Here is a 17,604-nt window from a genome sequence, read left to right as displayed (position 1 = left end):
CAAGAGATATCAGAAGTGCTCATACCCTTAAACCTAGCAATCTACTTCTGGAAACTATCATAAAAATACAACTAACCTGCAGAAAAATGCTTTATGTAGGAAGACAATAGATACTAAATACAAAGACCAGAAAAATATACAGGCCTAATGATATGCCTAATAAATATCAGAATTATAGTATAATAGAACACTAACAAAGCTATATTGTAAGGAGAAAATTATATTAGATGGAAAGGAAAACAGGATATAAACTTTATCTCAGGGGCATCTGGGTTGTTCATTCGGTTAAGCATCTGCCTTCGGGTTAGGTCATGATCCCCGGGGTCCTGGCGTTGGTGGGGGGGGGGGTCCTGCTTGGCGGGGAGTTTGCTTCTCCCCCTCCCTCTGCTGCTCCCTCTGCTTGTGCTCGCTCTCTGTCAAATAACTAAAATCTTTAAAAAAGAAATAAACTTTATCTTAAGCTTTTGAGGGGAAAATGTACAGAGGATAAGGAAATATACCAGAGTGAAGAATAATTCTCAGTTAAAAAAGATTGAAGGTAGTTTTGTACTTTTTTCCTTACACAAGCAGATACTACTTTTAAAAACTAGAGTGGGAGTGGGGCAATAAAATCTAATCAGGAGAACTATTCTCGGGATTGGTTTTAAAAAGAGATTTGAAAGAAGTAGAAGCGAAGTCTCTGGATGTTGGAACAGTATAGCATAATGATTAACATCATGGGCACTTGAATCTGGAATTAAATCCTGGCTCCCTTACGTACCTATTCTGTGACGCTAAAGACATTAAATCACCTGTAAAATGGGTATAATAATAGTACCTATTTCACATAGGCTGTTATAAGAATTAAATGAGATAATGCACTTAAAGTGTTGGCATCATGCCTGGTACAAGGTAAATATCCCAAGTTTAGCTTTTATTGTTGTTGTTACAGTGTATTCAAGGTGGCTTTCTGGAATTAATATCTGAAACATTTTTTTTTTAGAAAATTACTCAGCCCTCATCAACTCTCCTCTCAGAGCAAAATAGAAAAGATCTCTCTATCCCTTGGTATTTGTTTTCTAAAACTAAGGTGGAAAAAATGTTGAATAGACTGTCTTTATACTGCTTCATTTGATAGTTATCTAGTTATTTCTCACCTCCATTTTAATGTCACAGAAAAAAGTCAGTTGGACCTCCAGAATCCCTTAAAGGAGGGAGGAATTTTTTTAAAAGATAAGTCCGAATTTCGGAGTGTCAAAGTTCTTTAGAATCATCTTTTGTGTCACTGATTGTGTCAAAAAGCTTTTAGTACAGAGGAAGTACTTGGTGGCTTACTAATTTCCCCTTTAGCTACAAGGATGTATTATGGAATCCAAAGCCCTAAATTTTAAGTGCAAGAAAGGGAGCTCTGAAGTCAAGAAAAGAGTGGGGGTAGCTGTTGGTACTCTCTACTACTTCTGTACTATGTTGTATTTGGGCATTTTTGTAGTACTTTTCATTGTAATAGGTAGGCAGTGTCTCATTTCCTATTTTAACATTCTTTTAACATTTAACTAGGGTATGTGAGAAGGCCCTGTTTAACTCCTCCAGCTTCACATCTCACTACAGCACTTGGCCTATTTAGATATTTCTGTAAAGGAAACCTCATCTCATGTTCCAGGAGAAGAAAATGCAGAATAAATAACCAACTTCCATAAATGACCTTTAAGTTATCTTATTGATACTGGGTTATAAATTATGATATAAGAATGACTGGAATCTGAAAAGAAAAGAATATTTCTGGGACTAATCTGAGCAAATGTTCTATTTTCTAGTATTATTTGAAAAAAATATTCTACTCAGTGGAGTGCTGTTGAGATTTAGGCAGTTAGAATATGATAAAATCCTAAGACCATTTTCTTAAATATGTTTTAAATTTTCTTTGATTCATGAGGTGATATAATTTCTGGAAATTACTCTGAGTTGACCTTCTCATGGTATATTATTATCAATGAGTTGTGTTTTATCTTTCCATCTGGTTCAACAAAGGACTGCCTTACATTTGGCCTCCACTGCATATGTATTTTTACCCTATGTTTAGGTATTTAGGTTTAGTGCAGAGAATCACAGCCCTATACTACCCATATCATTTTAAAGATAAGAAAATTAAGCCCAAGAAGGTAGTGACTGACTTGTAAAGTTTTTAATAGGTACTAGAACCTTCTCTTTTATTCTTGGGTTCTTGCAGTTTTTAGAGGCTGCTGCTGGGTGGGGGGGTTGTCCCTAAGTATTTAAAAGGCTAAATAGATGAGATTTTAATGTTTATGAGCATGAAATTGCTATGCCAAATTTTCTTATCTCAAATAATGTGTTTATGTTTACTTAGACAAAAATAAAATTGTTGCCACTGCAACTTTTATGGTATTTTAAATCACAGTTATATTGGTTAAATAGTGTCTCACTTCTCATGTGGTTTGCTTTAAAACAATAATGTAAGATGTATGAATGTTCACAACTTAGCAAGCTTATTTGGTTTTATTATGGGTTTCAGAAATTTAATTTCTGAAAAATACTCCATTGTTTTAATGTTAGCATTTAATCTTGTATATTCTCTCTTTCCATAGTTAAAATAGAAAGAGACAGTGTAGTTGGGGGCAGGGGGAACTAGATGATTCTTGACACCATGAGGAAGTTACTTCATTTCTGTCTTAATTTCTTTGCTATGTTTCTTACTGGAGAGTGTTGTTAGGAAAAAGAATAAGCTTTTCAAAAGGTGGATGCTGTTAAAATAAGTCAGCCTTTTTGCTATATTTTTTAACCACTGCCTTTAGAGTCTAGATGGAATGATGAACAGACTGTATAAAATGATAATGTATAAGTTTCTCTCTCACATGATTAAGCCAAAATTCAGAATTTAATTGTGACTTTGAGGAAGTTTTCTTTAAAAGCAGTTCTTAGGTATTTCTGTGTTTTATTAAACTTGTAACTTTGAACTTATATGATTTAATTTATCTTGATTTTTTTTTCTCAAAAAGTTGTATGTGTAAAGGTACACATGAAGGAATTAGTCTAGAGGTTACTATTATATTTTGACCAGTAGTAACCCTTGTATCAGTTTACTGATTCTTGGAAAATGCTTCCGATCCCCTCTAGTGGCCAAAAGATTTTGGGGTTTTTTTGTTGTTTTGGGATTGTTTGTTAGTTTTAATAAAAAGGAATATTATAATAAAGGTGTGGTATTGTAGTATTTAAAAGCAGTAAACCTTGTTCTATATAGGATGTGTCCAAGTAAGTGTTTCACTGAACAAAAATAGCATTCTGTGTTTATGCAGAACATCTTCAGGAATCTGGTTTAGAAACACGGACATTGGGAAAGAAGGATATTTTTGCAAAGCATTCTATGAGGAACTTTAAGCAGATATATTGAAAGGGAAGAATATTTCTATCATAACTGTATTTGAGTTCTGCATTATTAATTTTAGATAGAATTTTGTGTTTTCAAAATATTATATGTTGGTAATTACAGGTTTTATGTAAGCTCAACTTCTTTTTTCTTGTGGAACAGTGAGTTGGATTAAGAAAAAGCCAGCATACCTTTGAAGTATTAGTCCCAAAATCATACTAATGAGGTTTTGAAAGCATGTTACAATTTTTAAGAACACTGAACAGAATATCAGTTGTGGCAATAAAGTAATTTTTTCCCATTTCCATCCTTGCTGACCTCGCCCCACTTTGTCTTCAAAAAGCATACCTTATTAATTCAGGATGAGTATTGTTGCCTTCAAAGTGAACATCTTGGGAAGCCAAAAGAGATGTCAGGAACATTGCCCCTTTTCAGAATAGATTTTATAACTTTTCTTTTAGATGAGGCACCTGGGTGGCTCAGTCGTTTAGTGGCTGCCTTCGGCTCAGGTCTTGATCTCAGCATGCTATGATTGAGCCCTGCATCCCATGGGGCTCCCGGCTTAGCAGGAAGCCTGCTTCTCCCTCTCCCGCACCCCCCCTCGCTGTGTCTCTTTCTGTCACATAAATAAATAAATAAAATTTTAAATAAATATATATATATCTTTAGTACCTATGACCAAATATTTTTAAAATGTTGATATCTTGGTTGATAGATTGGATTTTTTTTTAGAGAAACCTAAAACTAAATCAAGCCACGTTATGTGAATAAGAAAAGCAGTCAAGCTTAATTATGTAGTTTGAAGATACTTCTTTAAAGTAATGAAAGTATTCTTTAATTTTTATTCTGTGACTCCCAAAAATTACTAGATCCATTTTGTGTCTGTGTCATAAAATTACTCTAAATGTGTGGTAATACCATCAGGAATGTTCTATGCAATGTCAGTATCATTGGCTCAGTTACAGACATTTCCAGAATGACTAGATTTTATTTTTTGATTTTATTTTTTTAAGATTTTATTTATTTATTTGACAGACAGAGATAACAAGTAGGCAGAGAGGCAGGTGGGGTGGGGGGGAAGCAGGCTCCCTGCTGAGCAGAGAGCACGATGTGGGGCTCGATCCCAGGACCACAAGATCATGACTTGAGCCTAAGGCAGAGGCTTAACCCACTGAGCCACCCAGGCACCTCTAGAATGACTAGATTTTAAGCAGTGAAGATACATGTGTGATATACATTTATCAAATATACATATACATATGTACATATACATATAACAAATATACATATATTTGTTAAACATTTATTTGTATTTAAGTTACCTTAGTGCACTTGTTGGCTGAAATAGTGTGACAACTGAATCTCCATTATTTAAATTGAATAATAGCACAAGTGCTTATAGTTTATTTCTTTTTCCTTGGAATGATTTTTCATGCTTCATAATGGAATTTATTTAAGTGAAACCTTATTAGAGGTACATATACAATTACACTAAACTCTCAGTCTCCACATTCAGTTAAGAGCCATTACTTTAAATGTATGACACTATTAATTATTGCTGTAGTAAAGTCTTTTCTATCATCTCGAGGAAATACTGCTTGTTTTGAAATAGTGGAACCTGAAAAAATAGACGAGGAAATAAGTATGTTTTATGGTGAAGAGACCTTTACAAAAACTTGGTATTTCTGTTTTGTTTCAGGATCTTAAAAGATCTTTTTAAAAAAGTAGTTTTTACTTCCTCCAGGACTCATTGACAAAAAGCAACTAGGTAAAGAGTGTAGATTTATTTGGATTTAAATTTCAAATTGATTTTGAATCTTACAAATACTTAGAATCTATTTTAATACTGTAAAATTTTTATTGTAAATTAGAGGATGGTTCTGTATTTAAATAGGCAATTCAGATTAATTTCTCTTTAGAAATGAATGACATGTAGGTGTCTAAGATAAGTGACTGAAGAAGTACCTTATGTTTTTAGTCTGTTACAGATAGATTCTTATTTTTAATGCTAGTCTTCAGTATTTAATGAGAAACTTTACCAAACCAATATGACTAAAGTGTAGAAATACTACACTTAGAAAGTTAGTATTATTGTCAAAGAGAGAAGACACTAGAATCATTCTAGGTAAAGAACCTAGCAGCTTTAGGACAGTATTTCAAAGGTCTTATTTTTTGTGAGCTATATGATTGGTGTAATTAGAATTCTCTTTTGGTGGGATTCTATTATATGGAAACAAGCTTACCTTTTTTCCTTTATTTTGTTGAAATACAATTTACTTTCTTAAAATGTATCCATTTTAGTTGGACAGTTGAGTTTGGACAATTATAATCTGTACCCCCCAGGTTTTTTTGTACCCCCAAATTTTCTTGTGCCTCTTTGTAACCATTGCCCCCATTGCTCCCTGGCCTACTTCTTTTCTTATAGATTAGTTTTATCTTCTAAAAAAAGTAGATTTTCTGGAGGTACAATTTACATAACGTGCATGCTTTATTTGCCCTTTCATTATTTTTTTTCCTGGCACAAAAATACTTATTTTGCTTCATCCCTAAAATATTGCTTTGCTTTGAGATGAGGAGTGGTAAGTCTTGGAGAAGAGCTTTGATTCCAGGCAGTCATAAGTTTATATGTAATTTTTTAGTAAATTGTTAGTTAAAAATGTATTGCATGGACTTTAATGGACTGTTTTATATAAATAAGCATTATTGAACTATGACAATTTCACTTTGAATGTTTGGTAACCAGCATATACTGGAAGTTTGAATTTTAAGAGACTACTGGTTTAAGAGACTACGCCTGGGTGTCTCAGTTATTAAGCATCCGCCTTTGGCTTGGGTCATGATCCCAGGGTTCTGGGTTTGAGCCTCACCAGTCTCCCAGCTTCTCCCTCTCCCACTGCCCCTACCTGTGTTTCCTCCCTCAACTGTGTCTGTCTCTGTCAAATAAATAAATAAAAATCTTTAAAAAAGAGAGAGAGACTATTGGTTTTCACATGGGTAAATTTCTAGTCTCTTTGCCTAAGGATTTCTCTTCCATGAGCTGTTGTGTACTCTTTGGGTTGTGGATTCCTCTTCCTCCTTTCTCTCTTCCTCCCTCCTTTTCCTTCTTCTTCCTAGAATAATAAACTTAAGTAATACGGAACTGTAGAAATGTTCTGAACTAATATTAATATCATTTATGTAAAAATGATAGCATGAACATTTTATTTATTACTTTAATCAGTATGAAAATTTAATATTCTTATACCTAAAAGAACATTTTTTCAGGGGTGCCTGGGTGGCTCAGTCATTAAGTGTCTGCCTTTGGCTCAGGTCATGATCCCAGGGTCCTCCATTGAGCTCTGCATTGGGCTGATTTAGGCTCAGGTCATGATCTCAGGGTCCTTGAATCGATCCCACGTCCCCTTGTTGATCTCCGCATGGGGATACTTAGCTCTCTCCCTCTCCCTTCCCCCCGCCAACTTGCATGCCTGCTCTCTTTCAAATAAATAAATAAAATCTTTAAAAAAAAAAAGTTTTCAATTTTGTCAGTTTATTAAGTAATCACACCATGGAGGATAATTAATTGAAATCCTGGATATTGGGGTACAGTTAGACTCCACACTGTAATAATATTTGGGGTTCGCATTCTTCAGAGCACCAATTTCATTGTCCACCTTTGTTAAGACAAAAGCAGTACTACTGATACAGATAAAAGAATTGAACATTTGAAAAAATTACTTCCAAGTGCCTAAAAAACCTGCTCAAATATTCTGGATCTCTGCTTGCTTTCTACTGTTAGTTTTAAAAACAATTATGAATGGGGGGGCGCCTGGGTGGCTCAGTGGGTTAGGCTTCTGCATTCGGCTCAGGTCATGATCTCAGGGTCCTGGGATCGAGCCCCGCATCGGGCTCTGTGCTCAGCAGGGAGCCTGCTTTCTCCCTCTCTCTCTTCCTGCCTCTCTGCCTACTTGTGATCTCTGTTTGTCAAATAAATAAATAAAAATCTTAAAAAAAAGAACAAAAAACAAAAAACAACAACTATGAATAACTTTATTTCAGTCACTAAACTTAAGAGATAAAATAATAGCTAATCATTTTTGGTATCACACCTTGTAGCAACAATTAGGAGTTTTTCTTGGCTTACTTGATTATCAGGGTTAAGATTAGGAGTCATTAAAATTAAGTACAATGTATTATAGAAACTATTTCCACTCACATTTTATATCCTCTGTGTTCTAGTTCCTGAAAATCCATTACATTTCCTATACAACTATTGGTTTACCCAAGACATCGTTCTTTTCTTTTTTCAAATTTTTAATTTAAATTCTAGTTAGTTAACATATGGTGCAATATTTGTTTCAGGAATAGAATGCAGTGATTCATCACTTGCATATAACACCCATTGCTCATCACAAGTGCCCTCCTTAACACCCATCACCCATTTACCATCTAACCCATCCCCCACCCACCTCCCTTCATCAGCCCTCATTTTGTTCTCTATTGTTAAGAGTCTCTTATGGTTTATTTCCTTTTCTTTGTTCCTGCCTCCCATATGTTCACCTGTTTTTTTTCTTAAATTTCACATATGAATGAAACCATACGATATGTCTTTCTCTGACTTATTTCACTTAGCATATACAATCTAGCTCTATCCCTATCACTGCAAATGGCATGATCTCATTCTTTTTGATAGCTAAGTAATATTCCTGTGTGTGTGTGTGTGTGCATATGCGACACACCCCATGCAAGGCTCCATCCCATGACCTCAAATTGAGATCATGACCTGAGTCAAAATCAGACACTTAACTGACTGAGCCACCTAGGCACCCCGAAATTGGGAAGTTTATTTCTGCCATGAACTGTTGAAGTGACTACAAAAATTTTAAAAAGGTACAGTCTTCTAGAAGATCCAGCTCCAGTTGTAATTACAAAATGTAAGCTGTAATAGTTGAGTGGTAAATGCCATAATCATGACATAGAATGATTGAGAATATGGAGACAAGTTACCTGGTAGAAAAGAAATGTCACTGAGACATTTTTTATTTGAGCTGTGTCAGAGTAAGTGACTAACCTATTAAAAAATACTACTGAAAGGTTTTTTGTTATTTTTTAGCCTTATTTTGTCCAATTTTTTTATTGTGGTAAAATATACATAGCAATGTCATTTTAGCCATGTGTTAAGTGTACAGTTCTGTGACATGGAGTATACTCATGTTGAACATCACCATTCATCTCCAGAATTTTTTCATTTTCTGCAACAGAAACCCTGTGCCTGTTAAATTCCATCTCATTTCCCCCTCCCTCTAGTCCCTGGTAACCATTCCTACTTCATCCTTATGAATTTGCCTACTCTAGGTAGTTTTCCTGTTATCAAACACTTTCAGCCCACTAGCCCAACATGTAGTTGTTATTCAGTATATTTCTAAATTAAATGGCAGTTAGGAATGGAAAGGCATTATTTATGCCAGTGGCATGCTTATATTTCTTGCATGGACCCAAACTGCTAATTATTGTCATTAATGAATAACCCTGTTGATTTGTAGGAAAACTTTTGTTTTCTCCTAAGTGTTTTTTCCAGTTTTATTGATATATAATTGACATATAACATTGTATTAAGGTATACAACATAATCATTTGATATATGTATATATTGTGAAATGATTACCATGATAATTTTAGTTAACATCTGTCACCTTACATAGTTGCAACTTTTCTTCTTGTGATGATTAAGTACTTTTTACTTAGTTTTTTTTCACCTAGTTTACTTTCATTTTTAGACTGAATCTGGGTATGGGTCTGAATCCAGCTTACGTCGGCATGGCTCTATGGTGTCACTGGTGTCTGGAGCAAGTGGTTATTCTGCAACATCCACCTCTTCATTCAAGGTTTGTGGTCATTTATGCTTTAAGGCAGCATAAATTGAGTTTAGGACTGAATGTTTGAAAAGATCTTATTTGATAGTTTTTTTGAAAGAATTTTCTATAATTTATTTGATGTTGTTATAGAATCATTTTTATGGGGCAAATTCATGATTCTTACAAATATAGAATGAACATACCAGATTTTACTTCATTCATCAATGAGTTAAGATATAAAGAAAAAAATGGGTTCAAGGGAGAATATATTGAAATGATTTTGCTAATATATGCAAAGCTGGTCAGTATTCAGAGATTAGTAACTAAATATATCCACTGGGCAAAGTTCATTTGCACCTCTATGGACATGAATCATTTACATTACTCTCTGTTTTCTACTACTTAAAGAGTTTTAAAATAGCTCCAGTGCAATGAAATCAGAGATTCTGTATGATGGAACAAGACGTTCTTTTAAAAGTTCTGTAGATGACATTCACCATTCCTTTGAAAGGTTACCCAGTAACATGTTTGCCCAAAGTCTTTTGCAGTTTTTCCTCACAGTGTTTAATTCGAAAATATTAAATGTTATATTAGCAAATTGCCAGACTTACTTCCTTCAAGCTTATCACCGTCAAGCCACTAATAAGTCATGTTCAGGCCTCTTCCCTATTATATTGACCTGATAGCTGTCCTTAACCCATTCCCTCAGTAATAAAATGTATACCTTAAAATGTGATGAAATTTCATAGGAATAAATCAGTTCCAGTTTTGTTAACTTGGATTACATGCCCCGCTTTATGTGTTTTGCAGAAAGGCCACAGTTTACGTGAAAAATTGGCTGAAATGGAAACCTTTAGAGATATCCTATGTAGACAAGTTGATACTTTACAGAAGTACTTTGATGCCTGTGCTGATGCTGTCTCCAAGGATGAACTTCAAAGGGATAAAGGTTAATTAGGCTATTACCACTATTTTTACTTAGAGAATGAATGGATTTAAAGCCTCTTGATCTTAAAGGGTAATGTCTTTAAGTGATAAAGGTAATTATAGTCACTTTTGCTGAAAACTCCCAATGTAACAGATTTCCGTGTCCATATAACTTGGATACTTTAATAATGCATCCTAAGTAATCTGATCCCCACATACCAGATACGATTGAAGATTTTTAAGTGATTTTTAAACTCTTTATCCATTAAGAAATATATCTGTCATCTTGGTAACATGGGGCATTTCACATGATTATGTCTAATAAATTTACCCCATGGGGCACCCGACTTGCTCATTCAGTAGAGCATATGACTCTTGATCTCAGGGTCATGAGTTCAAGCCCCGCATTGGGCCTAGAGCTTATTTTTTAAAAAAAAATTTTATTTATATATATATATATATATATATATATATATATATATATATATATATAAATTGTGAGTCTTAGAGAGAAACATGTTTATGTTAAATCCTCCAAATCTGAAATCATTTCATCTTTTTATTCCTCTCTCTTCTTTTCTTCTCCCTTTATTTTTCTCTTCACTTCTTTCTCTCTCCCCATCCCTACCTTTGACCTTTTCTCATACAAAAAACCAATAATGGAGCTACATAGAGATTTAAAAATAATATTTAGTGAACTTTTTTATTTAAGAGAGATGATCTTTGTTTAACTTACTCATAATGTGAGTTTTAAAGTTATTTTTTTTCTTTTTTAGCAGTAAAAAATAGTTATTTGTTGTGCAGGCAAAAATGAACTACTCATAGCAGTATTACAAAATAGCACTAAGTTCATTCCCAGTAAAACTAGCTTACTTGACATGGTTTCATTTCTTGGTTTTATTGAATGTGTTTGATCTGAGTTCAGATTCTTTTTGTCTTCTCTCTTCTTTTTCCTCCTTTTGCCTTCTTTTGGATTGAGTATTTTTAAAATAATTTGTTATGTCCTTTGTTGGCTTTTTGGTTATAACCCTTTTTATTTTAGTGGCTCCTTTAGGATTTATAGTATGTACATTTAACTTATCATAGTCTACCTTCAGGTAACATACCTTTTCCAACATAGTATAAGAACCTTACAATTATGTGTTTTAATTTTTCCCCACTACTGAGGCAAGAGTATTCAGTGTTCTCTAACTAGTACCCTATGAATTACGAGGTTTTCCAATTTGTGTTGTGGGAACAGAAACTTTTCCCCGTACCATGTAGGTTTTGGATATGGTCCCTGAATTTTTTCATATGGTTCTTTCCCTGACCTCTATAGTTCCTTCACTTGTATGTGCTGATAGTACTGTATTGAATTCTCAAGGGGATCGTCTGCTGCTCTCTGGAATTCTTTCTCTGTATTGGTCTCTCCTCTTTAGCCCTCTGTCAACTCTAGTTGCGTTTGTCTTTCTGTACTGTCATCTATTCCTCACCTTAGAGAGTCTCCAAGATTCCTCCTCATTCTACCACTTGGAAACTCTACTGAGACAGTAACCTAGAGCAATCACAGGGCTCATGTTATTTGTTTTCTGACTCTCAGGAATCCCTATCCTTTGTTACTTAATATCCAATGTCTTGAAAACCTTTGTTTCATGTAGTTTTTCCTGTTTTTTAGTTTCATGCTAGAGGGTAAGCATATTTATTCTACCTTGATCAGAAACAGAAGCCCAAGGGTGCCTGGGTGGCTCAGTGGGTTAAGCCTCTGCCTTCGGCTCAGGTCATGGTCTCAGGATCCTGGGATCAAGCCCTGCGTCGGGCTCTCTTCTCCGCGGGGAGCCTGCTTCCCCCTCTCTCTCTGCCTGTCTCTCTGCCTACTTGTGGTCTCTGTCTGTCAAATAAATGAATAAAATCTTTAAAAAAAAAAAAAAGAAACAGAAGCCCATATTCCTCTTTAAATACTTAATTTTATCTAAATTAAATAGCCATGAAGTTCTTTATATTTGATATACTTTAAGTTTAGGCTCTTTAACATTTGATATTTATTTCTCTAAAAATAAAGACAGTTGAACTTCTCTTTCTCCTTCATTAAGACAGATGTGTATTCCTTTTTAATCAAAGTAAACACTATATACAACATCATTCATTTGCTTGTAGATAGCCTTTTAAACCAAAACAGGATATATATACAGAATTGATTTATTTTTAAATGATCACATCAATAGTATATAACATGTCAAGGGCAAAAGTGATAGTGGAAGGAACAGAAGTTGGGATGCAGTGATAACCAGGTTGTATAGAAGTTTTAAAAAATAATTTTAAACTATTCATGTTTGAATAAATAGCATCACTGGTAGACTAATGTATTAGTTTGCTAGGGCTCCTATCACAAAGTACTACAGACTAGGTGGCTTAAACAACAGAAGTTTATTTTTTCATAGTTCTGGAGGCTAGAAGTCTGAAATTAGCTGTTACCAAAGTTAGTTTCTTCTGAGGGCCATGAGGGAAGGATCTCATTTAGGTCTCTCTCCTCGGCTGTCTTTTTCCCTTTGTCCTCATATAATCTTCCTTCTGTAAGTGCCTGTGTTTAAGTTTCCTTCTCTTACAAGGACACTGATCATGTTGGATTAGGACCCACTCTGAGGACCTCATTTTAACTTGATTACCTCTGTAAAGACCCTCTATCCAGATGGGAGTCAAATTCAGAGGTATGGAAGGTTAGGACTTCAACCTACGAATGTTGTAGCCACACGGTTCAACCCATAACAACTGATTTCCCTATAAATGCTGTCTTAAGAAAAATACTGGTGCTTTTGAAATTACATATTGGATAAAGATGAAATAAGGACATGGACCATAATTTCCTACTTTGAAGATCAGAGTTGATGAACTGAGTCCAAGGATCTTTCATGAAATTATCAATACTGAGTCTGTGACAGCAATGGATTATAGGTCGTGAATTCATCTACTTCTGTCTGTTTAGCCTTCATGCTAACTTGATAAGTGATTAATCCACTACCTTTACTCTATATTTACCTTTCCAGTGAACTTTAGTCTTTCATATTTTTTTTATTCTTGTTGTTGATAATGAGAATACTTTATTTTCAGCCTACAGAAGTCCCTTTAGTATTTCCTGTAAGGCCGATTTAGTGGTGATGAACTTAACTTTAACTTTTGCTTGTGTGGAAAACACTCTCTCTCCTTCAGTTCTGAATGATAACTTTCCTGGGTTGAATGTTTTTGGTTTGAAGTCTCCTTTTATGGCTTAAAGAATTTTAAAAAATTCTTTATTTTTTATTAAGTGTGTCATGGAAATAGTATAGCAAATTCTCTTTTTATTTTAGGTGTTCAGTGTTTTTATATGAAATGTTTTATCAGAACTGTTAGTAAGGCACTTTCAGCCCAACCTTCCCCCTACCATTCCCACACATGGTTCAGTAGGATTTAATTAACCCTTAAAATCTTAGATACATTGGGTTTACAGAAGTAGAAGACATTATCTCTAACCTAAACTGACTGTTTAGATTTAAAGGAAGACTTGTATCACTTTACAGGATAGTTTCTATTAATCTTCTTCTTCATTGTTAGTTTGATGACTTGAAGTAGATTTCTTAACATTTTCCACATCTCCTTTCTCAGCTGTAAAGTGGATATTATATCCAGCACATATGACTGTGAGAATTAAGTGAGAATATATAGATTAGCAGAACTTCAGTAAATAACAGCTGCTATTTTTAATGTGGTTCATTTGGATTATTGCAAGGATAAGGAAAGGAGGAATGATTGGGTTGGGGGATTTGTATTAGGACAGTAGTTTCAGACCTGTCAAATATCTCTTAAAGGATGGACAAGGAGTGCTTGGTTGAAAAGGAAAGGGGAAGGCCACTCTTTTAGCCAGAACAGCTCTTGTTTTCATCAATTGTATGTAATAAGTGTTGGGGTAGAAAAAGAAAGTTGAAAATCCCTGTTTGGTGGTACTAGGCTGTTAGATGGTTAAAGATACGAAACCCAAAGTAGATACTAATGAGGTAAGTGAGGCACAAAACGTTCAGTAGTATTTAAGAACAGTTTATCCAAATAGTATTTAGTCAAAGTCAGGATCTTATCTGATGATAAGTACTGATTTAAAAGCAGAGCAGTATGCTGTGTTAATGAATTTCTTAGAATTGATCATATGAATGGTGTCTGCATTCATAGAAGTGAACAGTAGGTGTTAGTACATAATAGCGGTTTATGATTTGAGAAGTTTGTTGTAGATGAGTAGCAAAATTTTTAAGTGATGAAGAAATGAAATAGCCTAGTAACTAGAAAATGGCAACACAGAACAAAAGTATTTTCCTTGATGATTGCTACCATTTAGGGGAGGATTAAGGAACAGGAGTGGACTCTGCATCTATCGGAGAGAGAGCGCGTGAGCTAAAGTAGATGAAATGTTTGTTGTGGAACGAAATTACTCTTGATGTAGAGATACAGGCAAGAATTAAGATATCAATTTCTTATGTGGAAAGGGAGTACCTCAAAAAGGAAGACATGGAGGGGCCATTAAAAAGTGTGATAGCAGAGAATAAGGTTGGGGGCTAAGGTTTATAAATTTGCATTAAGAGTGGGATTCATAATATAGAAGATTAAAGTATGTTAGGCAGTAGAAAAAGGGATAGTACATAGAAAAAAAGGTATGTAGAAGGAAAATATGGGGGGATTCTGTTTTTTTCTGGAATGGGGTAAGTTAAAAGGAATGTCTAGGCACAGACATATTAGGATGAATGAAAACTGATATCATACCTGTAAGTCATTCTGTTTTCCCTATATATGCAGAAATAGTAAATTTAAGAACTCCCAGAGGCAAGTTACGGCATCTTCTGCATGCAAGTTACTCTTTTACAGTCTTCTTCAGCCCTTGCAGGCCTCTGGTAGAATTATGAAATTGCCCCCGCTAGGTAGGAAGGGATAGGAGGACTAAAAGATAAAATAATTCATAACTCAGTACTATCTCTTACGCAAATGAGAATGGGTATGGTTTTAATAATAATATATTGTATTTAAAGACATTCCACAGCATGTTTATTGGGCATACCTTAACAGCTACTGAAAATACAAAGGTAAATAAGGTCTCGTACTCACAGAATCCAGAATATATTGACTCGTTCAAACATAAGAATAAACTGGTTAATTCCTATTTCCTTTTACCCTAATATCCTTCAATATATTTTATTTAGTGGTAGAAGATGATGAAGACGACTTTCCTACAACACGTTCTGATGGAGACTTCTTGCATAATGCTAATGGCAATAAGGAAAAGTGTAAGTAGTAACATTTTTTCCTCTCAGCTACATAAAGTGTTCTTTCTAAAGTTACATAATAACTAAGTATATAACAAGAATAATTATCTAATTGAGTAGTTTTTTAAAAGCAGTGTAACTACTGGAAAATGAAAGTTCCTTCTAGGAAAAGACATGTAAATAAAATACATATTCTAACATTAAATAATAATGGCCACTCATTATCTGACAAGACTCATTCTGAATTCCATACATTGGCCCACTTTTTTCAGCAGTATTTGGTAAAATCAATTTCTAGTACTGCAAGTTTATTTCTTGGGGGAAGCAATGTAATGGATTTTGAATGTTTACTTAGAGTATATTTCTCTCTGTTTAACATTCTTTCTGTCTCCACTGGTGTTACAAAGTACATAATCAGTGTTATTAAAGGAAAATTATTAAAAATAGCTCTTATTTCACAGCGCAGTTGTTTATAGACCCAGGAGCAAGGTAGTTTATTTCATATACTCACTTATTGTTGCTCTGTTTATAATGGCTAACTTATTAGATGGAATTCTGAATTGTTCATTAGAAACCTGTGATTTGCCAGTCCCACATGAGCAACCTGCTGAGCAGGGGAGCCTGCTTCTCCCTCTGTCTGCCCCTCCCTCTGCTTGTGCTCTCTTTGTCTCTCCCCCTCTCTCTGACAAATAAATGGAATCTTTGAAAATAAAAAAAGAAACCTGTGATTTGCAACAATATGCAAGAACCTTGAGGGCCTTATAGTAAAAGAAATAAACTACAGACAAATACTACATGGTATCACTTACATGAGGAATCTTAAACGAAAGAAACAAAACCAGAAACCTGTGATTCATAGTTAGTACTCTTCTTTTGATATACCTTAAGAAAAAACTGGAGTAGATTTGCAAAACAATTTTTTTAAAAGATTTTATTCATTTATTTTACAGAGAGATCACAAGTAAGCAGAGAGGCAGGCAGAGTGGGGACGGGAGGCAGGCTCCCTGCCGAGCAGAGAGCCCGATGTGGGGCTCTATCCCAGGACCCTAAGATCATGACCTGAGCTGAAGGCAGTGGCTTAACCCACTGAGCCACCCAGGCACCCCAAAACAATTTTTTAATAACAAAAATAAGACTTTGTGAAAAAAAATAAGTTAATCTAATTGTGCTTATTTTTGCTAAAGTTATGAAAGAATGTGAAGTATAATTTATACCTATTCAAATAATTTTTCAAATTATTGTATTAATGGCATTAATTTTCTATTTCAGAGATCACAGTGGAATATTCCATTATTGATATTAAAATCTGATGCTTCTCTCCCCCAACTTTATCCTTCTTTCCCTCTTCCTGGTTCTTATTTTCACTTTGGCTCTCTTTCTCCTTATGACCTGCCCCCCTCCCACTCTCGCAAAATGATAGCTTCTTACACAAAGTGGTCCTTATAACTTGGGACTGAAATATTGACCCTTACTGAGTCATCTGGATTAACCTTTATGAAATTAGAGGATTACTTTGGAAAGATTCTTTCAAGTTACGTTTTAATTTCACAATGTACAATCTGCTTTAAAAGAAAAAAGGTTTTATTTGGATATTGGAAAAATTACTGAAAAAATTGTAAAACTTGCAGGTCCAATCTTCTGTCCTGGTCAGTTCCCCCACCTACATTCCTTAGAAATGAATGGAAACTTTATTTTCTGGAGATACTGAACCAGAGGGTTCTAGATTCAGGAATACCTGGCATAGCAAAGGATAGGTATATTGCCCTATCGTTAAAGTGATCATGTGGAAATTTACATACTGATTCTTGAAATTTAACAGCCTCCTTGTTCTGTTTATCTCTGAGAACTCTGAGCCAGGCACTGAATGAAAGTCTGTGTACTGCAGCTCCCTTGTGTTTCCAGAATACCCATCAATCTAACATACGTTTTCTGATACAAAATTAGAACAGAACTCTGTGCATGCTGAGTATCCACAAAGAAAGGACCTATAAATAGAGATTTTCTACATACACTGTGAAAAAGTTGTCTCACTATGAGATCACCCTTTGATTAAGTCCACTAATTTAAATAACCCTGCTAATGCTTACAGAGCTTCCAGTTGCTTACTCTTAAATGTGAACATAGCCAGATTTCCAGATATTTGAGGAAAGCCTCCAGTCTCTCTCTCTCTCTCTCTTTTTTTTTTTTTTTTTTTTAAGATTTTATTTATTTGTCAGAAAGAGAGATA

The 17,604-nt window shown here is 34.6% G+C and overlaps 1 protein-coding gene across 2 annotated transcripts in view; it reads left to right on the top strand.

Annotated features, from left to right (window-relative positions):
* The window catches only part of LOC111148332 (collagen type IV alpha 3 binding protein), a 132,438-nt gene that overhangs the window by 64,495 nt on the left and 50,339 nt on the right, over positions 1-17,604 (top strand). For both annotated transcript variants that reach the window (XM_022504839.1, XM_022504838.1), the window contains exons 4-6: positions 9,118-9,225; positions 10,006-10,144; positions 15,315-15,398. In XM_022504839.1, coding sequence (XP_022360547.1) covers positions 9,118-9,225; positions 10,006-10,144; positions 15,315-15,398 — 331 coding nt within the window. The remainder of the gene's footprint in view (positions 1-9,117; positions 9,226-10,005; positions 10,145-15,314; positions 15,399-17,604) is intronic.

The sequence above is a fragment of the Enhydra lutris genome, unplaced genomic scaffold, assembly GCF_002288905.1.
Source record: "Enhydra lutris kenyoni isolate GAN:26980312 unplaced genomic scaffold, ASM228890v2 scaffoldscaffold19, whole genome shotgun sequence".
Lineage (NCBI taxonomy): Eukaryota > Metazoa > Chordata > Mammalia > Carnivora > Mustelidae > Enhydra > Enhydra lutris.
The sequence above is the reverse complement of the archived record's forward strand: the minus strand, read 5'-3'. Positions and strand labels throughout refer to the sequence as shown.